Source organism: Antechinus flavipes, chromosome 6 (assembly GCF_016432865.1).
Source record: "Antechinus flavipes isolate AdamAnt ecotype Samford, QLD, Australia chromosome 6, AdamAnt_v2, whole genome shotgun sequence".
In the NCBI taxonomy this organism is placed as follows: domain Eukaryota; kingdom Metazoa; phylum Chordata; class Mammalia; order Dasyuromorphia; family Dasyuridae; genus Antechinus; species Antechinus flavipes.
The window spans coordinates 52,232,896-52,259,306 of NC_067403.1; the positions used below are offsets into that span (position 1 = coordinate 52,232,896).

At 34.2% G+C, this 26,411-nt stretch overlaps 1 protein-coding gene across 1 annotated transcript in view; it reads right to left on the minus strand.

Annotated features, from left to right (window-relative positions):
• Positions 1–6,116: 6,116 nt before the first annotated feature.
• The window catches only part of LOC127539980 (transmembrane protease serine 11C-like), a 77,816-nt gene continuing 57,521 nt past the window's right edge, over positions 6,117–26,411 (minus strand). The window contains exons 8-10 of the mRNA XM_051964455.1: positions 25,795–26,054; positions 18,781–18,923; positions 6,117–6,278 (exon numbers count right to left, since the gene is read on the minus strand). Coding sequence (XP_051820415.1) covers positions 6,117–6,278; positions 18,781–18,923; positions 25,795–26,054 — 565 coding nt within the window. The remainder of the gene's footprint in view (positions 6,279–18,780; positions 18,924–25,794; positions 26,055–26,411) is intronic.

Sequence of the window (26,411 nt, forward strand, 5' to 3'; positions counted from 1 at the left end):
TGCAAACTATTCAAATTACCTTTCCAAAAGTAAATGGCATAAACATAGGATGAGGAGAAATCCATTTCAGCAGCCATCATCTTAAAGATAGCTATAGTATTTAGTTGATCAGAAATTCAATGCAAGCTAATGAAGGTAATGGAGTGTATGGGTGTTCAGGATGAGCGTTTTTTGAATTCTTTTTAGGGCTGTTTATATACTTTTAAAGTTCACCTGATTCACCCAATTCTTACTTATGTCTCCAAAAAGCTATAGCATGTTCAGTAGCCATATCCTATTAAACTATATTAGTAGATGCGCTAAACCAGATTGAAGGTAACTGACAGGCCTCGGACTGTTGGTGAGTTAGGGGAATGTTTACCCAAAGTATATGAAAACTTTCTCTGGCGAAAGAGCTAGATGAGAACAATTAGTTCCAATGACTGTGAAGGTGACTGAAGCAGGTGCTGTGCAGTGCTTAAGAGCTTGGTCAGGTATCAAAACAGTAAGGTTATCCACTACATCCTGGGTCATAGCCAGTCATCTCGACTTTGGTCCTTCTCCTGGGCTTTGATGATTCAGGAAGAGAGAGCGACACTGATGACCTTGTGAAATTCTGTCTTTAATCCAATTCACTCACAAGTCAAGACTTCACTGGGATTTCATTGGTCCTCTTCAGAGATGAAGGAAAACAACAACACAAGCTAATGAAATGATGTGGGTACAAAAAACAAACAAAAACAAAAGATGGATGTAGTCCTAATAGCAGGGTAGCATCAAGAATGAGCAAACTGAAAATACAAACATGCTCTATAGTTGTGAGATCATATCTCTATTCTGGGTACCACACTTTAAGAGACATTAACAAATTACTATTTGTCAGAGGAGTGTGACCGGATGGTAAATAGTATGGAAACCAAATCATTCAAAGAACAATATAAGAAAGTGGCTAGATTTGTTTAGTCTGGAGAAGAAAAGTCTAAGAGAAGAAATCACTGTCTTTAGATATTTTAAAGGTTACCATGTGGAAAAAAGAATTAATTTATTTCTGTGGGCAAAAAAAGTAGAATTAAGATTAATGGTTGGGAATTATATAGAGAAAGCTTAGCACAGGGGAGAACTTTCTAAGAATTAAGCATCTCCCCCAAGTGGATTAGGCTGTCATGATAGAGGGAACTCCCCATATATATGCAAGAGCCCAAATAGAACCTCTATAACTCAGGACGTGGTAAATAGATTCCTGCATGGCATAGACTTTTAGACTAATGTAGTTCAAAGTTTCTTCCAACTCCAAAATTCTGTATTTTCTTGATTCTTAATCAATAGAAAATAATTTTGTTTTGGTACATGATTTGTTTAACTTAACCTTATGAGGAAATCTAATTGATCTAAGATTTAGGGAACATGGAAAGGAGAAGGGTTGTGGTCAGGGGTGGCTGTAGTATAAAGCCCAATCTGAATTAATTGTCTGAAGTTTAGAATACCTTTAGAGAAATAAAGTTTATTATCTTCCAAGCATAGTATGTGATATGAACAAATATACATATGTTAATAAATAAAATGAGGTGAAAGAGAGATTTCATAATAAGTTTTACAACATAAAATTGTTAAAATTTTAAATCTTTTAAAATTTAATAAGTTATGTTCAATCCCAAATTCAAAGTGTATTGAATCTTTTTTGAGAGCTGTACAAAATCATGGTTGGTTCTCAGGGTTGGTTTAGTCTTCCAACCCTTGATAGCCCAATCCTGTCTTTAAAAATTATTTTTTAAACTTTCTAGCTGTGTGACTCTGGGCAAGTCATTTAACCCCAATTGTCTCAGAAAGAAAAAGCTAAAATTATTTTTTAAACTAGAAAATTATCAACAAACATGAATATATGGATATGAAGAAATGGAGTTTATATGAAATCATGAGTCTACTACATACAACTTTTAATATGAAATAGAGATTGATTTATGATTTCATTTGGATAGGAAATTCCCCAAAAGGAAATTTTCTCTATCAGTATAGGCTGGCTTTTTTTCTGGAATTTATAATTTTAGTTGCTCAGGACACCAAGTTGGGTCATATAGCTAGTAGTGTGCCCAGGGTCAAATAGCTGGAATGTGTCACTATATATTAAATTTAATGTAGTAGAAACAATTTTGTCCTATTTATCTGTATTGTGCTCTGAACTCTTTTCCCTATCCTCACTCTGTCTCATTTATTTTAAAAATATTTCATTGTCATTTCTTTTTTTCATTCCCCATTTTTGTATCATTATTGTTAATTTCCCATTCCTGTCCTCAATTCTTTCTCCAAAATAAAAACCTATTCTTTTAATAAAAATGTATTTTATTGCAAAGGTAGTATTCGTAAATATATTTCTCACTCTGCTTTTACACTCCATCTCATCTATACCCAGAAGTAGGAAGCATGCGCTATCATTGGTGTTGTAGAGTTGAAATTTGTCATATCATTGATCAGAGATGAGAAAACTGAGGAAAAAAGTGATTTAAGGACTCACAGATAGTAAGTGACAGATTTGGGATCTGGGCCCAGGTTGGTTTAGTCTTTAACTATAAATACATTCTTTTTCAATTGCACTATGCTGTCTCCCAGAGCTATGTAGAATTTTAAAAAATCAGTCTAGAGAGGAAAATTATCTAAGCTACATAATGCTTATAAATCTTAATATGGTGGGAATCAAAGTAGAAAATTCACATGCCATTTTTTAAGTTATCATGCATTATTTGGAAAACATACTGTGAGGCTTTGTGAAAATACTTTTTCAAGAATTGATTTGTAAAAAGGACGATAACAAGCAAAGTAAAAGATAGGAAATTATAAATGAAAAGATACATATTTTAGCCTAACAGATGGAAAAATAGCATATAATAAAGATGGAGAAATAGCATAATAAGAGGATTATTTATTATTCAAAGTCATATCACATATATAAGGGAAAATATTTTGAATTATTTTAATTAAAATTAATTATTATATTAAAATCATAAGGAATATGAATACATAGGAATTGTTTTAAGGTAACAAAAGAAATCTAACAAAAATCCATTATACTTTATCGTTTCTAAAAACATTTTCCATTAAATTTGTGATAATATATCTTTCTTTTGGTTAAGTTTATTTAGGCTGCTGGTCCTGAAACAGTAAAAATTTTATTTCAGCTATCTGCTGATCATTGCCTAATATATTCAAGTACCATTATTTTTTAATTTATACATATATATTATATGTGAATAATGCTGAAATTAACAGTAAAACACAAAAGGAGAAGTTTGTTTTTGCTCTGTGCAATTCAACTCTGAAGTGTGGCAGATCTCAAGCTCCCCTGCTTCTAGATTAAATATCAGAGAAGGGTAGGCTACTCATACTTGTATTGAGTATAGATTTGTATGTTAATGTAGAGTAGTTCTTATTTTAAAAATAAAATTCAGAAAATTGTAATGGGCTGAGGCTCGAGTTGATGCACTGAGGTCCCAAGCACATGAGGCTAAATAGTAATTGGACCATACTCTTTTAATATATAAGCTTGGAGAAAGAAAGGCCCCCGCCTACTCTTTGTGCAAGTCCTGATGTGTTGTATAGGAAATGACGATTCTGGTGGGTGGAGGCAGGGGAGTGATATGTAATGGGCTGAGGCTTGAGTTACCCTTCCTTTTACAGAAAATTATTTATTGGTCTCATCAATTTAAATTGTCAGTAGGTCTGAATGGTTTAAATTTGTGTAATAACCACATCTGACTGCCTCAAATACTAACCTAATTCTTGTAAGCTATATTACCCCTTATTTCATTTTTGTTTCTTCTTTCTTGTTACTCTAATATAATGCAGTGATTCTTTTAAATGAATCATTCCACATGTGTATATTAAACTTTCTTTTTTCAACATACCAATCTAGGAACTGATTACTTTTTGAATATATGAAACTGAAATATGAAAATGAGAATAAATGAGCTCACCACGGTGATTTTCATAGTAATTAGCATTATAGGCAAAATCCCTTTAGTAATAGACTCCAAAAGGCATCTAACTTTATTTGTTGTAGCATAACAACTTTTAAAATAACTGTTAAATTGTTAAAATTACATTTGTAATCTCTTAGATTCAGAGATGTAATGGAGATGATAGACAGTTTGTAAATGCTTTAAACTCCATAGAAAATGTATGTGTGTGGGGGAGGGGCAGGGCAGAATAATTTACATAGGAAGGAAAATGTGTAAATATTCCTTTTCCCTCTGCCCACTTTCCTTTTTCTATTTTTGTTCTTTGTGTTGGTAGGTGAGTTGAGAAATTAGGTGGATTTTGCCTAGGAAATTTTTTTTTTAATTGGGAGTTGAAGAATAAACAGTTTAGCTATAGGTTAATTCTTACCCAGTCTACAATCTGAAAAAAACTATGACCTTCTTTGTTATAGAGCGTAACATAGGGAAAAGAGTCTGAAAAAATCTACAATAACATTTTTCCTATAGAATTTATTCTTATCATAGCACCCAAGAATTATTATTTTAGGCAATTAGAAACTTCAACCAGACTTTTTTATTTTTGTATTTACTTTTAGTAGAAAATAACAAATGATGAGAAAACAAAGTGATAGTAAGGTTTAGTAAAAATCACATGATTTTGTTCAAAATATATTCCGAGTCCAGAAAAGATTCAGCCCAATCTCTTACATCCTTTGCATCTTTATTAGAGGAATGCACAATGAAATTTCAAGTTTAGGCACTGCAAAGGATTCTGAGTCATCAAAGAAATAATGAGTTACATTCACTATGCTGTATTGAATAAAGTTGATCATTTTAGAAGAATTTCAACAAGGATTTCAATAAGCTGTCAGCTAAACAGAAGATTCAGTTAAAAACATTCTTGAGGTCTTCCAATATAAGGTTTTGCTCTATTTGCAACCATCATGACAGTATTTTGCCTGCATTGTTTTTATACAATATATGTAGTTCATTTTTTTAAAACCTAAAACAACCACTTCAACTATGATTTTTTTTTGAAATATGCATCCTCCCAAACTATCCAATAGTTTTTTTTTCCTGGCTGGATGAAAACCAAAACATAATAGTTTATGATTATATAGTTTTAAGTGAAATTGAGCTGACTTTATGATGAGAAAGGCCAACTACTTTGTTTCATAAAATGAATTCAATTTTGCAAATTATCATTGAAGGTAGTCTATTTAAATCATTTGTCAGGATATGGAATATATTCCAAGTGGACTACTCAATATTTAAGCAAAGTGTTAGAAGTAACATAACATAATAAAAAGAACACAAAATCTATAGCCAAAGGACCCACATTTGAAACTCAGATTTGCTTTTTACTACTTGGAAAATCACTTTATCTTTCTAGGCTTTATTTTATTCCTCTATAAAAATGAGGGGCAATTGGTATTAAAGCACTGGTAAAGTCCTTTCAAGTTCTAAATCCTGTGAGTTTCAAAATTATTTCAAAATTATTTTTAGATTTAGTTCTTTTATATGCAGCAAAAGTAGTCTATTTATTCAACAGATGAGAAAATCAATGTATAGAGAAGTAGAGGGACATATTAAAGTAATATATTAGGAATGTCAGAAATATGTCTCCAAAGTGTCTTAGTTAATTATGCTGCTTATTTCCATGTATTACAACATGAACAACTTGAATTTCTTTGTGAATAATATTGTTTTATAAACATACAGTAATGTAATATTGCTCTTAGTTCTATGGTTGTGCTTTTATATATTATTTGATTTTATCTGTTATTACATCTCAAAGTAGTCTATTAATAAATTGTTATATTGAATTTTTTATTTGTCTATCCGTTAGCCAAAGAAGTAAATAAGTAGAAATTTTAAAAATATTATATTTAAAATACAATTTTAACATTTAAATGTTCATTAAGTTCATGCTGTAAACTTATCCTAAGATATGGTTTATGAAAAAGATTATATTTTAAAATGACATTTTTGTCTCTTAAGAAACCCAAAGACATGTTGTTGGCATGGGTAAACAAGTTCAAGTCTTGAATTATATATGCTTAAATCTGTGTTTTTACCATGCACAAGGAACTTTATCTTTCATTAAATGTGGTTTAGCAGTTTAAAAGATTTTATATAACCTGTGTTAATCTATCGGTAATTGTTGACCTAGATTCCAGTTTTTGATGTAATCCAGTTTCGATAGTAAGTGACTCGAGTATAGACTCCAGGTTTATTTGGAAGAGCACATTCATCTCCCCAGCTCACGATTCCCACAAGGAACCAGATGCCTCTAGAATCTGAACTAACCAATGGTCCACCAGAGTCACCCTAGAAAGAAAAGTAACACACAAGTATTATCATTCATCATATTAGTTTTATTCCTTTTACTAAGACAATAGGAAATAGAATCATAAGAGTGAGGAAAATCAGATATATCCATAGCATGATGAATTCCTAAATTATGTGTTTTTCTATATCTTTGTAGAATTTTTTCAAAACAACTTCAAATTTAGTGGTTCCAAAATGTGTCTTAGAATAAAATAACAGAACTTAACATTTGAAGGGAACTTGGCTGCCATGGAGTGCAATTCATATACAAAAGCAACTCTTTTCCTCTTTCTCCCAGTATATCATTTAATAAAGCTAATATGTCATGTGAGTGTCCATGAAGCCAGCAAAGAATGTATGTGCAGGATTTCAACCTGCTAGAAATCTGCTAATTTGATTGTTAGATCTCAAAAGGCATAAGGTTTATTAACAAGAACTTATAATATCCCAAGTTAACATAATCATTTAAACAGTAGAGTCTAATGAGTCTTTAAAAAAAAAAGTTACACTAAGCTTCTGATATGGCCAGAGAAAATGATTGGTTTCCTTTAGCCTGTGGGTCCTGTAAGTTATCAGGAGCTGTACCTGAAAAACAATTTCATGGCTGCTCCATTGGAAATGCTTCTAATAATTCTGTTGTTGTCAAGTAATTATAAGACAAGCATTCTTAACCTTTTGAGGAAAAGAGACTCTGGATACTTTTGGCAGCTTGGCCTATGGATCTTTCTTAGCATAATTTTTAAGTGCATAAAAGAAATGTATAAAATTACAGAGAAATCAATTCTATTGAAATATAATTAACAAAGGTTTTTAAAAGTTTGTGGACCTCAGATTCAGAACCTCAGCTCTAGGAGTACCACTTTGAAATCAATTTACAGAAAGGCCACAAGAGTTTTCATTAGGCATGGTGTAATAATAATGAGTGGAAATGCATTAGAACTGCTCTTTGGGAGAGGAACTGCCTTGCTCTAGTTTGAAGCCATACTTATTCAATAGTTAAGTCTCCTTTTATCCTGATCAGATTCCCCATTCCATTTGAGTACACACAGGTGACACAGGCCAAGAGTTCATTTACTTCCTCAAAGGGATCTTTATTCTCCCAGAAATTATAAAGCATGATTTCTGGGATGTGGACCAGAAGAAGCAGATTCCAAAGGAATCAGGTTTATGCCATGAGACTGGTATTCTATCTGTGGCAAACCACAATGTTTGAGTCCTTAACCTACTTGTTCTGCTAAAGCAGGGATGAGTGGCCAGACCTGATTATCACTGTGAGGACTGCCCACACTGGTTTTTATAGAGGTGGGCAATAATAATGATTGACATTTATCCTAACTTTAAAGTTGCAGAATACTTAATACATGTGATCTTATTTAAAACTTGCAAAAACCATAGGTATTGCATAGATATTATCATACTCTTTTTTAACAGAAGAAGAAACAGTAGCTCAGAAAAGTTGTTGCTTGTAAGTGGTTGAGGAAGGATTGAAACTTTAATTTTTCTGATTCCACTCTATTTACTATGCCATGTTACTTCTCTTATTCTTATTCCATCTCATACCTGTAAATTTTACTATCTTAATGGGATTACTAGCCCTTTTTATTATATTTTTACTAAGTTCATTTGTTGCTTTTATTGCCAAATACCCATTCATCTGTCTCAGAGAATATGTATCATTAATAAAGATGCCAGGGATCTATCCATTTGTACTTAAGATCTTATATGAAGTTGACTTTTTGACTTGGGTAATACTATAGGAATTCATCTTAACTTGACTCCTTAGTTTTCAGCAAAGACTTTTTCCTTTTCCTTTCTTCCTTTCACTTTATATTTTCCTTTCTTTTTTCTTCTCCACCTTTCTTTTCTTCTCTACTTTTTACCTTTTCTGTTTCCTTTCATTGCTTTCTCTTCCCTTCCCTATTAATTTAAGTAAAAATAACAAAAATCAGCATCCAGATCAAACTTTTCATCTAAAAATTGATGAAGATAATTAATGAAAGTTTTAAGAAGACGCTTTAGTAATTCTTTAGAGTAAACATTTGTTTAGACACTCAATAATGTCAATTCAGATTATGTTCCATCCACAAATTAGCTAAATTAAACCAAAATAAGTGCCATCAACTATCTGAAATGATAGTGTGCAGCAATCAATGTTTTGTAAACGGCTGCCATTGGATTATGATTGTTATGGTACAGATATGAGGCAGCAAGAGCTTTGACTCATTTTGGGATGGAATCTACTACATTCAAGATATTTTTTCCTGGACTGAACCCCAAACCCAATTTGGAACCTTGACCAAGACCTAGACAATAATCATCTAAAATTATGTAACTGGCATCTTATGATAAGTAGCTTAGAAAATGTTATATGTTTATATAATTAAAATTACTTTATAAGTCATTTCAGGCTACAATATGTATTTTAAAGATTATTTTAATGTAAGCAGTTCTGTACGTGTCTAATGTAGTGTGGCCAGTATAATATAATGACCACCTCCTGAAATAACAAATGATTTTTTCATAGAGTGCATATTTTATGCATGTGATAATTCATGTTGAAGACTTGCCAATAAATCAACAGGCATTTATAAAGTTCCTGGTATTTGTACCATTTACATGATACAAATAAAACAGTCTCTGAACTTGAGAAATATTCTCTTCACTTGGGGAAGATAAATTTGACAGAAATCAAAGAATGGATTAGAACTTATGAAAAGATTGCATTCCTCATGGCCCTCTATTAGTATCCATTAACTGAAAAAAGACTTCATAGACCATCTAGTCCAACCCCTTTATTCTACAGATAAGAAACTGAGGGAAAAGGAGGTTAAGAATCTTTATAAGATCACACAAGTAAGTGGCAGAGGTTGGATTTTATCTCAGGTCCTTAACCTCTTTCCACTTTTTCCACTATACCATAATACTTCCCATAGTCATTTCAAAACACAAACTAAGCAGTATCCCTCACGCACTAGAAAGGGGGTATTGGTGAGAGAAGACCTTTATACTAAAACTTTCAGTAGTTGACAAATATAAACAGGGATTTGGTTGGTTCAGGGCAATACCTTCCATGTTCTTCTAGGCTTATAGACAAAAATATGTTGTCATGAACAGAGTACAAAAGATTTCATATTTTTATGCCCTGCATTTTTTATTTATAAATTTGCTATATCCTTATTCAGAAAAATGAACCCTATGAGAAGATTAAGATCAAAGATAAAAAGCATGATGGTATAAATGGACTTCTTGAAGCCCATCCCAGAAAAGATTTTTTTGTCAGAGTATGCAAAGTTCTTTTCTGTTGACATTCTTAATAACTAGAAAGCACTTTCCTCAATGTCATCTGTTACTTATGTGACCAAACATAGCTCTAAAACCAGGAGGTAGTGTATGTTAATTGGTAGCTTAGAGTCAATGAAATGCATTAACCCAAACTGAGAAGTTAGCTTGACATTCTGAAAAGCATCCTCATGCTGATGAATTCAGAGCTATGGAATGTGTTTCCTCCTCCTACCCTGTGCTGAAATGCCAACATAGTTATGGGTGGGCCCTACTATGACTACTCCTGAGAGAGCTGTGCCCATCAGGTTATGGACTTAAAACCTTTTCCTATCCCAGAATTCCTTCTGCGCTTCAACCTTATGGCACAATGGGATGATATCAAGACAATGTCTCTGCTGATTCCGGGATGTGGTGTAGTGAGTGCTGGATTTCATGTCCTTTTCTTGGGAACATATCCTTATAGGTCCAATAAATATTGGAGGTGCCTTCTTTGCCTCCTGAGTTAGAGATGTCCTGCACAAAATCTCCCCTGTCCATCTAGAATGAGAGCTGTCCATCTAGTCCAATCCCTTTATTCTAGAGATAAGGAAAGTGAGGGACAAGGAAGTTCAGTATCTTTATAAGGTCACACAAGTAACTGGCAGAGGTTGGATTTTATTTCTTAGTTTCTTTCCACTCTTTTGACTATACCATAGTACTTCCCATAGCCATTTCAAAACACAGGCTAAGCAGTATCCCTCATACACTACAAAGAGGGTGGTGGTGAGAGAAGTCCTTTATACTAATACTTTCAGCAGAGCTGACAACTATAAACTGAGATTTACTAAGATGCAGATGCTTTAGGTTACTTATTATTCCTAAAAAAAACCACTTAATCTGCCTACTCCAACCATTTTCTCTAAATGTCCCTCATGCATGGAATGCTCTCCTTCCTCATTTTTGCCTCTTGACTTCCATCAAATCTCATTTAAAATCCCAACTTCTACAGGAAGCCTTTCTCAACCCTTCTTAATTTTAGAGACTTCCTTATGTTCACCGTTTCCATTTTATTTTTGCACAAGGTTTTTTGTTTGCTTGTTTGTTTGATGTTCTGTCCTCTACTATATGGGGAGCTCCTTGTAGGTAGGCACAATCTTTTGCCCTTCTTTGTATCTGCAGTGCTTAGCACAATTCCTGGCACATAGAAGTTTTTTTTTATGATAACTTTATATTGACAGAATCCATGCCAGGGTAATTTTTTTTACAACATTATCCCTTGCACTCGCTTCTGTTCCGATTTTTCCCCTCCCTCCCTCCATCCCCTCCCCTAGATGGCAAACAGTCCTATATAGAACATAGAAGTTTTAAGAATGGTTATTGACTGGTTGACTATCAGTTGGGGTTGAATATAACAAAAACTTGTGGGACACAGGAAAGGTGTGATTCCAGCTGGTAAGCTATAGGACTGAATATCTGTGTAGGGCATCTGTGCCAATTTTAGGGAAGATCCTTTGGTGTGAATGTCAGGACAAAAGGTCCAGCCTTAATGTACTATAGTCAAATGTTCCTGACAATATGATGTTCATTGGCTTTCTATTTTTGCTACTGTAGATACTTATTGGGCAGATATATATATCACTCTAGGTAGCATTTAACTTTCCAAGATAGTCAGCAACCCTGCTATATCTCTTTCATCATTTGTTAAGCCAGGATAGTAGTCAGTTAAATTCAAATAGCATAGTTTATTCAGTCATTCCCAAATGGTTGCCTACCCCTTTAATTGAGTTGAAGACTACCATTTTTCACACAAAGAGGTAACCTGCTAGTTATATTCTGTTTGTTTGCAATACTCTCTATTTTTCTTCTGTCCCTTATGCATTTGGTTTTAGGGATATGGAACAGGAAGCAGACACTATTCAATTAAAGCAATGTTAAACTGGCTCTGAGTAAGACTCTCTATGAACTGATTGTCCTCATCCCCTTTGTTTGGAATTCTTTCCCTTCTCACCTCTGCTTCCTTACTCCCCTGGCTTTCTTCAAGTCTCAACTTCTGTAAGAAGCTTTTTCTGATCATCCTTAGAAGTAGTGCCTTTCCCCTATTGATTATCATTCTGTATTTATCTTATTTGTACATGTTGATTGCAGGGTGTCTTTTTCATTAGAATGTGAGATCCTTTAGAGTAGGGATTTTTTTGCCCTTTTTTGTGTATCTGCAGCCATTAGTTCAATGCCTCGAACATAGTAGGCACTTAATAAATGCTTGTTGACATGATTTGACTCAACACAGCTTTATTTACTTATTTCCCCATCCTAGTAATGCTATGTGGGGGTTCTACAGCAATCAACCCATGGCCACAAACTTAGACAGACACATTCATGAGCACCTCCTACATACCACTGTGACAGAGGAATGAAAATTGCCTCTAAAACCGCTATGATGCATCTGTCATTGGAGTCATGTGCCTTCCAGGGTCCACCAGTCCCCCCTCCACAAGCATTCCTCATTTACCACAACTTCCTTGCCACTTTATCTTGCTACTATTATTTTATTCTCCTTATATCAATCTCTTTTACAACCAAATAATAACTAGTTTCTGTCTCTGTTGCAATTTGCCTATCTGCCTTCTTTCTACTTTTTTTTTAGGACCTATTAATTCCTCATCAGCTTATGGGAAACAGAAGTCCAGAGAAGTTAAATGACTTACCTAATCACTCAGGTCTTAAATAGCAGAATCAATATTTGAATTCAACTTTATAGTTTAATAACCTAGAGCAAAGCTTCTTAACCTGTGGGTTGTGACCCCATAAACGAATATGGGCATTACAAAATTATAATTTATTATCAGTAAATGTTTTATCTGTATACCTTTATACAAGAGGTCATGTAAAAACTTCTTGAGCAAAAAGGGGTAGTGTGTAGAAAAACTTTAAGAAGTCCTAACCTAGAGGAAGGCCTCCAATAAAATAATTAGTTCCCTAAATAGAACTTCTTGGATAAGATGAATAGAAATGACATAGGATGAGTAAACTTGTCTGGGTTGTGGTCTGCACTGTTGTTTTTGTCAGTGAGATTAAGGATCCATTGAATTATTAAAGTATATTAAGGTGAGTAGGGATATTATGGCATAAATAGAGGAAGACTGAAGATAGAAGACCTGAATTTCCTCCTTTGAAATATAGAAGTTGAACTACTTCCACATTTAAATCTATGATTCTATGATCCTCATATATTAATACCCAAGACTAACCTAGTTTAAGGAAACTTAAATTTGGAAAATATATTTTGTCATCTATAAAATGATGTTGGGTGAAAGGATCTTTAAGGATCTTTCTAACACTATAAATCTGTGTTTCCATGGATCCTAGAAAAAAGAATATTCATGAAATATTGGAAAATTCTAGGGGCATCAGAAATTCTAAACTTGATGAAATAGACAGTAGCTTAATTAATCAGCATTGGCAAAGTGGGATCACTTGGGACCTTGCTAAAACCTTCCTCTTAAGAAGAAAAGTGAGTTGATTATATCCCATGGTATGGATGATACTAAAGCTTTCATTGATATAATTTAAACTTATTTTCTCTCAGAGCATATGGCATGTTTCTGCTTTTCAATTGAGTTGGTACAAAGTCAGGTCAAGAGAGAATGGCTTTCATTTCTCATTTTAATCTTAATTTAATTTTAATCGGAGAACACCCTACTAGGAGAGGCAGACCCATGTAACGGATATCCTGTAAGATCTGAGTCAGGAAGACAGGGATTCCCAACGTGCCCTAAACACTTACTAGCTGTGTGACCCAGTGCAAAGTCAACTAACTTTTCCGAACTTCAGTTTTCTCATCTGTAAAATGACCTCTAAGAGGTCTTCCAACTCTAAATCTATGATCCAATATTTCTAGTAAATTTATTGTTTTCAGAAAACACCACAATAAAATTTCTGATGTCAGATTATTCTGACAGTAGGACTCTCCAAGACACTGATTCCTACTGATATGAACCATTCCTTTCAGAAGACTTTATGCCACCCTTTCTTTGAGATGATAAGTAGGAATTTTTTTGTAAGTAGTATTCAGCAGTATTAAACAGGGCATCTCTGTTATATCGATGAAAAGTGACTTCAGAAGCTTTGGCAATAACTCTTGTGAGACAATATTAAAGTAAAATGTTTTATTGATACGACAACAGGAATTGGCTTTGACTGGGAAGATTTTTGGATGTGAATTCAACAGAAAACTATCTATGTAGGATACTATGTATCCTACCTCTGATGGTTACGAGCTATATGACCGTGATCATGGAGAAAGTGCTTGGCAATCCCTAAAATATTATATGTGCCAGTTATTGTTGATATCACAGTGTAGCATAGTGGATAGGAAGTTGATCCCCAAGCTAGGAAGACCTACCTAGTTTCAAGTCTTGCCCCTGATACATAATGGCTTTAAAAGAGTTGCTTAATGCTCAGTGCTCAATGAAACTATCTTAAGATTCCAAGTTTCAGAGAAGTTGCTCTCTTGCATTGTTAAGGGAGTTTTTTTAATTGGGAATTTCCTGTATGAATGAAGTCAAGTTCTAGTCCTTGTCTACCCTATTATTTTAACATAACATGTATGAATACTGTTTTAAATATTTACATTTCCTAAATATTTCCCATTATGATTGGATTCAAAGACTTTCTTGTATGTGATCCAAATGATATGGATTGTTGACATTTCCTGATCCCTTTTTAAGTGCAATTCCTTGTCTTGCCTATTGCTTATCTATGTTTGATAAACTGAGTTTAATTGAAAAAATTTTTTGAATAATATGTTCTTCTTGCGTGGCCCTTCTTTCAGAATATGAACTTCTCATCCGTCAAGGTATGAGCAGAACACTAGTGTAACTCTCTATAGCCTGAGTCGGGGTTGATATATTTGAACTCATATATAAGTTTTAAAATGTGTTTTCTTAGTTTCATTTCTTTCTTTCTCTTTCTTTCTTTCTTTCTTTCTTTCTTTCTTTCTTTCTTTCTTTCTTTCTTTCTTTCTTTCTTTCTATCTATCCATCTATCTATCTTTTTCTGTGTTTCACTGACTCTGTTGGCAAGAGTTTTCTCTGTCTCTGAGTATTGACATCCTTTACATTAGCAGTTACTTTTTCCACCTCCAAAAGCACCCAATTCATCCCATAGTTCTCCATATCATAGGGAGAAACAAATGTAGAGCTGGTAAGAATTATAGAGATCATTTAGGAAACAGCAATATTGGGATTGAACCCATGCCCTCTTATTCTAAGTCAGTACTCTGTACTATCTCAGTACTCGCCTTACTAACATGTAGCTTGGTATGAGTCTTAGTAAGTTATGTAACTTCTGCTAGTTTCAGCAACCTGCTAAAATAACACAGACAGACAAATAGTTTCCTTCAGACTCCACATTGAATCAGATCAATAATATGAGACTTTCCCAAAGATGCAGAAGAGGCAGAACTGTTGAAAAGCCAGGGTGGAACCCCATAACTCATTCAAAAGGACATATATCAAGGAGATGCAAATGGACATGTGACAGCAATAAGGAAGATGCCCAGAGATGTATGAATTCACAGGACATCATTCTGACAGGAATCTGTAGATTTAGTGCATAGTTACCAGAAGAATCCAGTAAGGCAAGAGTCAGACACTTCAAGTACAATAACTAATGCTGAGGAAGCCCTCAAATTTTTACTTATAGAACAGTTACTAAGTAATAGTTAATTATTTAATCGATATAACTGAATTATGGTGTTCTCTGAACATTTGCCATCTAAAGCTATTTTCGCTATACCAGTATTTCAGATATTGATAATTTCTGTCATTTTCTAATGTTTATTTATTTTAGAACATTTAAGTATTATATCTATGGTTAACATTTGGTTTAGTTAAGAAGTGGCCCTAGAGAGGTTACATCTTGAAATTTACATAGTAGGAAATTCTATATTCAAAACAGAATTTATTTCCGCAAAAACTTTTGCCTAATCTACCCTCTCTATTACCATAGAGAACAGTATTTATAGATGGCCCAATATGTCTTGGAAGGGAGTAACTAAACTTCACTATTAGACTTTCTTTTATACACTCTCACTCTTGCTCTCATTCTTGCTCTCTCTTTCTACTCTCTCCCTCCCTTCCTCCCCTTTTACCTCCTTCCCTCTTTCCTTCCTTCCCTTTTTCTCTCTCTTCCTCCCTTCCTCATTTCCTCCCTCCCTTCCTTCCTCCTTTCTTCCTTTTCTTCCTTCCTCCCTTCCTCCCTTCCTCTCTCCCTTCTTTCTTTCCTTCTTCACTCCCTCCCCATCCCTCTCTTCTTTCTTTCTTCAATATCACTTGAAGGAATAGAAAAACTTTCCTTGACCACTTTCACTTTTTTTCTATAAGAGACACCCAGTTATACTTTGTGAATATGTCTGTATGTTAATGCAGGCAAATTCTTATTGATGTGGCAACCATGTGCATACATAATTATTCTTATTTGTCACTAGAATATATACAAACATGATGCACTATCTGCAGGCCATTGAGAAATCCTCTGACCTATTAGGAGGCATCACTAGAAATTCCAGTAATTAAGTAAAGAACTCAAAACATTCCTGTGCAAATAGCATGGAAAGTACCTTCAAATATTTTTGAATATAAATTAAATCGGGGCTAGGCAATAACTGGGACTTTGGGCCATAAGACCTTTTTGTAGGATATCTATTCGAAATACTACCTCTTAGGAGGGGACAAAGATTGTGATATGTTTAGCTGCCACCAAGAGAAGGAGCAGGGTTAAGGTAAAGAAGAACTCATGTGAGCTGTGATTCTCACATACCACCAGTCTACTTCAGACCCTAATCCACTGTAGCCTGGACTATAACAATAGATGCTAACTTGACTTCTTTGCCTCCTATCTTTGCTTTCTCTGATAATTTCTTTACATAGTTGCCAAAAGGAGTTTTCTGAAGTGTAGGTCTGATCATGTTATTTTCCTGCTCAATAAACTTTAATCTCTTTTTTATTTTTAGGATCAAATGGAAACTTCTCTTTTTTTGGCTTTTATAGCCCTTGACAACTTAGCCTCAATTTATTTTTTTCAGTCTTATTACAAGTTATTCCTTTTTACACATTTTACAATCCACTTAAATAGGCCTTCTTGTTATTTTTTCACGCAAGACTGACTTTTCATCGGCCGTGCCTCCTAACCTCCCACACTCCCCTTCCTGTAATGTACTTTTCCCTTACCTCTACTACTTTCAGTCCCTCTTTTCTTTAAAGATTTAGCTCAAGCACTACTTTCTCTTAGAAATAATTTTGTACTTATTTTGTATGTACATAAGCATATGCATGTGTGTATATATTCACATATATGTTATCTGCCTAGATTGAATGTAAATTCCTTGAGTGGATTATTTTTCTTTTGTCTTTCTATCTCCAATGCCTTTCACAGTTCTGAGCATATAGTAGATGCTTAATGAATGCCTATTGAGTAATTGATGATTGCAACATATTTTATACACCCTTCTTTAGAATCTTTTCTTTCATTTCCTTTCACTTACAAGTTGTCTTTCTACTTGTGAATCTCATAAAGTTAGTTTGTCATAAAATTTGATTATACCCTTGACTAAAGCTATAACTTATTTTGCTAGGAAGGTGAGCTCAAATAATAAAGATTTTTTCCAGCTAAGTATAAATTTTAAAAAACATTGCATATGGGATTGATAAGAGTCTCATATTTATTTTTTAAAGACTAATCTATCAAAGTTGGGAGAAGCTTATCTCTGGACAGTTGGCAACTAGTAGATACTTTTTATTTTATTTTATTTTTTGGTCACAACTCACAAAGATCATATATCAAAGTCAAGAGTGGTTATTATTTTTGACAGTTGAATGAGTACCAATACTGGTGAAATCTTGCATCTTTGAAATATGAAATAGTTTTACTTCAATTTGAATGGGATCCAAGATGGAATCCAAATTCAATTAAGGGTAATTCATGGCAAATGAATTAATATTATATTATGTCCAGATTCATGGATTCTTTTTTTGCTGTCATTGTTAAGAATTAATGGGATCCCATTTAATAGCCAGAAAGTGTATTTTGTGGGTATCAGTAAAATAAGAACAGTATAATTAGATTTTTTTAGTACAGCAGCAAACCTTACTTTGGAAATCACTGTGCCATAAAGCTCCAGAAAGCACAAAAGAGCAAAACTCAAAGAGCAACTTATAAAGAACTTATTCACTAATATAATATGATGGAATTCTTTGGCAGATATTGAAAGTATCCTTTTTCTTTGAATTTTCTATACGAGGTCATCATGACTGGAAAATTTCAGTTGTAACTGCTTAAGTAAGCAGAGTTTGAAGGAAAAACTGGTGTGTACATAACCCCATGAGCTGTTAACAGATAATGATTTGGAAGAAATTTTCAAGTCCCATCAAGAGGAAAGAAGCAGAGAAATTCTGACTTATAGGGATTTAGAGAGAGATCCTAAAAGAGAAGGACTAGTACATCTCCTGGTACTGTAAGTCATGTGTTCTGTGCAGAGAAGGCAGGATCTGAAGGAAGGACTGTTATGCAGGGACCTCAACTCCAGGGTTGCACTGTAAGTCAAGTGATTGCACAGATCCTGCTGGAGGGCATCCTACTGGTTTGTAATCTCAAGTATGTGGATTAAAAAACCTGTTATATATGATGTATTATTACCCTAAGGGCTTATGAAGTGGTGAATGTTGGGGCAGTAAAGACAAAGGCATTATCCAGGTTTGATGTTATCCTCATACACACAATTTTACTATGTCTCTCTAGGCTTGCATATGGCTTGATGCATTTACTCATCTCCAAGACATACTTCTAAAAAGCCCCTCTACACTTTACCTCTCTGAGCCTTGGTCTTATGAGAGCCTTACCTGAATGCTGCAAACAAAAACTCTGAAACAAAAATCAGTGTTCCTGGAGGGTTACTTGTTATAAATTTTGCAGACCTCTCTTAACTTTTGTACTGCTAGTACAGGTACTCTAGATTAAAAATAAAATGAAGCATCTTGCATAAATCTAAAAATATGATGTGTATAAATTTCATCCTGCCCTATAATATTATGGTTCATATGTTGATATCAGCATATAACAATTACTATGATTACGGTTGATTGTTTTTTGATTAATTTGATGTTAAATATTACTCAAGATGTATTTTATCATAAGCAAAATATTAATTTTCTTACTATCTAATTTTACTAATACATTTACCTACCTGACAGGCATCTATTTTTCCTTTTAAGAATCCAGCACACAGCATCCCATTTGTTATGGCTCCATCATATACCTCCTTTTCATTACATGTGGCATTATCTATAATTTTCATTATTCCTTTTTGGAGAATATTAGGACTTGATCCTAAAGGAAGAAAATGATACATGTTTTGTTCAAATCAATGCCAACCTCTGGTGTTTCAATATACTTATGTACATATTCACAATTTATGGACTCTTTAATTTTATTATTATATTTATATTATATATTATATTATATTTTAATACTTTTTTGTTCCACTTTTTAGTGATGAAGAAAGACTTACTTCTGAACAAATTGAGGCAGTGCCGAGAAATAATCAGTGTCTAAAGTATTATGTTATTTTCATTTCTTAAAATTTTGGTACTTTTTTCCTTACTGTATTTTTATTTATGTCTTAGCAATTCTTATCCAATATGTTAATCATCCTTGATTTCAACTCACATTTCTATTCCCAGGATTTAAGACAGGTTCTAGCATTGTGATAAGCGTTTCAATGATCATTTGATGACCTTTTAATTTTTGTATGGATTCCTAGTTCTCTGAGAAGGTCCTGTAGTGTCCAACCAGCACAATATTGCTTTCAAACAAATATCTGGTTGATTTTGCCATCTGTGGGCAATACCTTTTTTTACTTGGGACTTTGCACAGTCATCCTTTTATTATCAAGGTAAATGCCTGTCTCCTTTTATTTGGTACTAATTGATACTCAAGAGAAATGCTAAACAATGTTATTTTTGTGTTTGTGTCTATCAAATCATTTTATATTCGTAATGTATGAGATTAGTCTTGCTGATAGACAGTTTTTAAGAATATTTATTCTATTGAGTCTAATTCTTTATTTGGGATATTTAACATGGTAAGATTTGGTGTCTTTCACAGCTCTCAATTGTACAATGACAATGTAATGTATTAGAAAATTATATATATTTATTTACATGCTACTATTATAGACTTATATATGCTAGATTTAATAGATGAAACAAATGGACATATTTGGTTTTCAATTCAATAGATAAATAAATATTTTAAAGTACATAATATGGCTAAGGCACTATACTAGCTGTTGAGAATACAGAGATGAGCTATTGATCAGAGAAATGCAAATTAAGACAACTCTGAGATATCACTACACACCTGTCAGATTGGCTAAGATGACAGGAAAAAATAATGATGAATGTTGGAGGGGATGCGGGAAAATGGGGACACTGATGCATTGTTGGTGGAGTTGTGAACGAATCCAGCCATTCTGGAGAGCAATCTGGAATTATGCCCAAAAAGTTATCAAACTGTGCATACCCTTTGATCTAGCAGTGTTTCTATTGGGCTTATACCCCAAAGAGATACTAAAAAAGGGAAAGGGACCTGTATGTGCCAAAATGTTTGTAGCAGCCCTGTTTGTAGTGGCTAGAAACTGGAAAATGAATGGATGCCCATCAATTGGAGAATGGCTGGGTAAATTGTGGTATATGAATGTTATGGAATATTATTGCTCTGTAAGGAATGACCAGCAGGATGAATACAGAGAGGCTTGGAGAGACCTACATGGACTGATGCTAAGTGAGATGAGCAGAACCAGGAGATCATTATACACTTCGACAACGATATTGTATGAGGATGTATTCTGATGGAAGTGGATTTCTATGACAAAGAGACTTAACTGAGTTTCAATGGATAAATTATGGACAGAAACAGCTACACCCAAAGAAGGAATACTGGGAAATGAATGTGAACTATTTGCATTTTTGATTTTCTTCCCGAGTTATTTTTACCTTCTGAATCCAATTCTACCTGTGCAGCGGGAGAACTGTTCGGTTCTGCAAATATGTATTGTATCTAGGATATACTGCAACATATTTAACATATATAGGACTGCTTGCCATCTTGGAGGGGGGGTGGAGGGAGGGAGGGGAAAAAATGAAACATAAGCGATTGCAAGGGATAATGTTGTATAAAAATTATCCTGGCATGGATTCTGTCAATACAAAGTTATTATTAAATAAAATAAAATTTAAAAAAAAAAAGAGAATACAGAGATGAAGAGGAGAACAGTATCTTCTCCCAAGAGGCTTATAATCAATTAGCTTTTCCCTCAAAGGTCACTAATAATCTCTTTTAAAATATTTTCACTATTTTTATTGATATCTTTTGTTTTTATATAATCTTTTCTCAATATACCTATTTCACTACCCTATTCATCCAGAGATTCCTCATGACAATGACTAATGAACTCTTGATTTTTAAGTTTGGTGACCTGTCAGTCCTTTTTATTTTTTTGACCTGTTCAGCATTTACTACTTCTGACTATCTCCTCTTCCTGTATTATTATATTTTATTTTAGCTTCTGTGATGCAACTATCTCATAATTCTCTAATGCTTACTGCTGTTTCTCAATCCCTATTAATGATTTATCATTGTCTTTCTGTCCCACACATATAGGTCCTCCAAGGCTCCATCTTTGGTCTTCTCTATATAGTTTTTTCTTAGTGATTTCAAAGGTTTAGCCAATATTTTTGATACATCCTGTCTGTGTCTGTGTCTGTGTCTGTGTCTGTCTCTCTGGGTCTGTCTCTGGGTCTTTTTCTCTCTGTCTCTGTCTCTCTCTAGCTCTCTCCTTCCTTCCTTCCCTCCTCCCCCTTCCCTCCATTCTCCCCTTCTCTTTCTCTCTCTTTCTCCCCTCCTTCCCTCCTCCCCCTTCCCTCCATTCCCCCCTTCTCTCCTTCTCTCTCTCTCTCTCTCTCTCTCTCTCTCTCTCTCTCTCTCTCTCTCTCTTTCTCTCTCTCTCTTCCCCCCTCCCCCCTTCCTCCTTCCCTCCGCTCCCTCTCTCTTTTATAGGTAAGTCACAAACTAGTAAATGTTTCAGGCTGGATTTGAACTCAGTTATCTTTGTCTCTGTCTCTCTTTTTTCCATTTTCTCTTAGCTCAAATCCCTACTTCCAATTGCTTGCTGGACATCTCTATCTTGGTGTCCTACTAGAATGCCAAATTCACCTTAAGACTAAAGTCATCATCTTCTTAAATTTAGTGCCCCAAAACTTTTTTTAAAATTTTATTTAATAATTACTTTATATTGACAGAATCCATGCCAGGGTAATCTTTTTACAACATTATCCCTTGCATTCGTTTCTGTTCCGATTTTTCCCCTCCCTCCCTCCACCCCCTCCCCTAGATGGCAAGTAGTTTTATATATCTTGGATATGTTGCAGTATATCCTAGATACAATATATGTTTGCAGAACCGAACAGTTCTCTTGTTGCACAGGGAGAATTGGATTCAGAAGGTAAAATAACCTGGGAAGAAAAACAAAAATGCAGATAGTTCACATTCGTTTCCCAGTGTTCTTTCTTTGGGTGTAGCTGCTTCTGTCCATCATTTATCAATTGAAACTCAGTTAGGTCTCTTTGTCAAAGAAATCCACTTCCATCAAAATATGTCCTCATACAATATCGTTGTCGAAGTGTATAATGATCTCCTGGTTCTGCTCATTTCACTCAGCATCAGTTCATGTAAGTCTTGCCAGTCCTCTCTGTATTCATCCTGCTGGTCATTCCTTACAGAGCAATAATATTCCATAACATTCATATACCACAGTTTACCCAGCCATTCTCCAATTGATGGGCATCCATTCATTTTCCAGTTTCTAGCCACTACAAACAGGGCTGCTATAAACATTTTTAGTGCCCCAAAACTTACCACACTCCCTAAATTCATCATTTCTGTTGATGTCACCATTACCTTCAGAATCTCAGTCAGCTTTGACTTCTCTTTTTTAGATCCCTATTCAATCAATTGTCAAGCCTATGTTGATTCTACCCTTATCATTTCTTTAATATTTGTCCCCTATTTTCCATTCCTAGTTTCATAAAGCTAGATAATTTCCTCTGCCTTGGACTATTGTAATCATCTTCTAAAGGGTCTTCTCTCTAATCTATCCTTCATAAAGCTGTCTTTCCTAAGGCACAAGTTTGTTCATATTTAGTGATTCTCAGTTGTCCTGGCATTTAAACTTTTCATGATGGAGCTCCACACTTCTTTTCAGCAGTATTTAAATTTACTATCTTTCATATTTTTAGGTTTTAGCTAAATCAAATGATTAATTATTCCTTACTCTTTATTTTCTATTTCCTATCGACATAGATTAGACAACAAAACAAAACAAGATGGTTCATTGATGCCTTTTGTTTTGATATTAGTCATTTCTGGATTAAAAACAAAAAAACAAAAGAGAAAAAAAAAACTCTCCCCCCACAACATTGGCCCTTCCCTTTGGAGAAAGACAAATAAGCAAACAAAAGTAGGCTGTCCCTTGTGTATTTGTTTGTGTATTTGTTTTGTATTTAATTATCTGTGTAATTGGTTTTTTAATTTAGTAGAATATATGCTCCTTAAAGTCATATAGTGTTTTAATTTTGCTTTTGCATTCTTGGAACCTAGTGTAGTACTTGACACATCCTATATATGTCCAACATTTATTTGTTGAATGAATAATTTTTAAGTGTCAACTATGTGCTATGTAGCAAACTAGTTGCTGAAGATACAAAGACAAAAATTAAACATCATTCCTTAAGGTGCTCATATTTTATCTGGAGAAAAAACACATGCACACATGTGACTCTAAAGTATACATATATATTAAATACAAAGGAATTTTACTGGGGGAGGGACTAGTCTTAGGGACTTTAACACAAGTTTCCAGAAGGAAGAGATGGTCCTTAACAGGTTTTCCTGACTCCAAGTTCTAGTGCCTAAATCTTAGAAAATCGATCAGGGTACGGAACAATTAAGTGACTCGCCTAGACCATGTCCAAAGCAAGATTTGAACTATAATTTTCCTGACTCCAAGTCCAATGCTTATACTTAAAGACAATCGTAGGGTACCGAGTAGTTAAGTGGTTTGCCACTGAGTAGTTAAGTGGTTCAGGATCATCCTTCCTCCAAATCATTGAATCAAATAATTATGTGCATGTGCATGTGTGTGTGCATGTGTGCATGTATGTGTCTATTGCTGTTTGATATTCCTTATGTCCAGCATATTACAATTATCTTCTTCAAGAAAGTATTCATAAAATATAAGTGTTAGATTTCTAAACAACCTAAAATCTTTGGTTTCTTTTATTTCTTAATCCTGAATCATATTTTTAAACATATTTTTGAGAGACCACTCTTTGACTTCTTTCACATTAAAGTGATAAAGTTTCAATGTATGTGCTCTTTTGAGGATTTTGTCAAGCCCTGTCTTCATAGACTTTCTCTAATTTATCATTTACAACACATTTGGGGACATATAATTTGACTGTCTTCATATATTCTGTTTGGAATATGAGTCAGTATCCAACAAATTATTTTTGCTTGTTGCTTTTTGGGTCATTTGTTTCATGATCACCAAATTTAGCCCCCTTTGGCCAACCTTCTGGTTATGAGTCTTTTTGTCTTTATTCTCTCAAACAAATTGGTCAGCAGCACCATACTCAAAGGCTTTTTAGTTTAAACTTGCCCGAATCTATGCTGTGCTGGAGTAGCCTTTGAAAATCTATTGTCATCCACACATGCTTCAATGAAACCTCGGAGTAGAAATTTGTGAAGATTTATGCATAATTAAATGAATTATGGCAGTAATATGATTGAATATATGGCAATATTATGGATTATAAGGTTGAGAGTATGGAAAGACTTGCTAGGAATCTGATAATAGGTCAGGTACCCAGGAATAAGGATATACACACTAGGGTGCTTGTGCTAAGAGGAGAGAAAAGAGGATAGATGCCAGAAATTTTCCAGTGGTATGAGTCACAAGGACTTAGTAAATGATCAAATACAAATGAGAGGGAAGACTTTCATTTAACACCAAGTCCGAAAATGGAATACTGGAAGAACAGTAGAACCACTGGCAGAAATATTTCTGTAGCCAAGTCTAGATTTCAAGTGTCTTGACTCCTCATACAGGGCCCTTTCTACTATACATGGAATCTTTTTTTCTGTTAGTTCCTTGTCTTAGAGCTTTTGAGTAAAGATAGAACATTTAAAGGCTAGCTTCACATGTAGGTAATTCAAGTATCCTGTAATTTGAGAAAAACTATTTAGAGGGAACTTTGCCAAAAAATAGTTTTCCTACTAGTCAAGATGCCTGATGTTCCAATCCTTACACTCATTCTTTCAGGTGAGACATGATCCAGGGAGGGGTAATGCTCTAAAACACTATTTTTTATCAAGAATTATTATTATTATTAATATATATTATATATGTTATTATTAGCAACAAGATTATCAGATTTTATTTTAAGTTATGAAAAAAGGAAGTATAGTATGGATAAGTATTTTCTCCTACATAGTACTTGCTCTAGAATAGGTTGGAATAGTAGCTGTTCCAAAAGTAGCCCCAAGGTGGCCCTTGGAAGAAAGAAAAAGAAATTCAGGGAAAGGGCAGTAGATTAAAACACTAACTTTCCCAATTCAAAGCATTTTTCTTAGGAAAAGCAGCTATAGAAACAGTTTCTTTGTTATAGAGATCTAGTTAAAATGTAAGGTCAGCTATACTCTTTATGCAATCTTTAAAATCTGTGAAAATCTGACTTACTGGACTCTTAGCTTTTTGGAAACTTTTTTTTTTTTCAAGCACAGAAGCCTGGAAATAGAAGTAAAGCATAAAGAGAAAAGTGGACAAAATGCAGGGAAAGGTCAGAGGTAGAAATTCCACAGGTTCAATCAGAACTCAGCAGATACCTGGCAGCAAAGGCACATTCAAATTTTTTTTTGGCTTTGTCTGAGGCATGGACAAAATTTATAGAGGGTATAAAATGTGGATATGTTGTAATCATCTTCAGTTTAGGCAACACCCATGTTGATGGAATCACATTAAATCTATTCAGGGGATGTGTAAGGTGGTATCATTTGGCTCAAGGTGCTGTGAACTCATAAACATCATTTAAAAATCTTGTTTATAGCTACTATGAAATAGAAGGAGCACTAAAGAACTTACCATCAGTTTTTAATGATCCCCATCCTGTGACTACCACATCAGAATTTGGAGGAAAATTGTAATTTTCTTCTGGAAGACAAATTTTTCGAATATTGGTTGCATACAGTACTGGTTGGGATAGATTTATAATGGCGATGTCATAGTCGTGACCTGGATAGTGATAATTTTCATGAACTATAATGTTTTTCACACTTCGCTTCTGTTTTGGCTCACTTAAAAGGAATCCAAAGGTCACACTCCATTCTTGAGGATCTTTGGCACTAAAACAACAATAAAAATGCCAAAAAGATGGACTACTTTTAAAAGTTATAAACTCAGAAGTATAAACTATATTGAACAGTAAGTAGTTTTTTATAAATTCAAAGGCCGTAGTTACTGGGGTAAGAACTCACAAGGTGGCATAGTGAACAGAATGCCAAGCCTGGAGTCAGGAGGACTCATCTTTCTGAGTTCAATTCTGACTTCAGATAGATATTAGCTGTGTGAGCTTGGGCCTTTCTTGTCTCAGTACCCCATATGTAAGATGAGCAGGAGAAGGAAATGGCAAGTCATTCCAGTATCTTTGTCATGAAAATCCCAAATGGGGCCATAAAGAGTTGGACACCACTGAAATGATG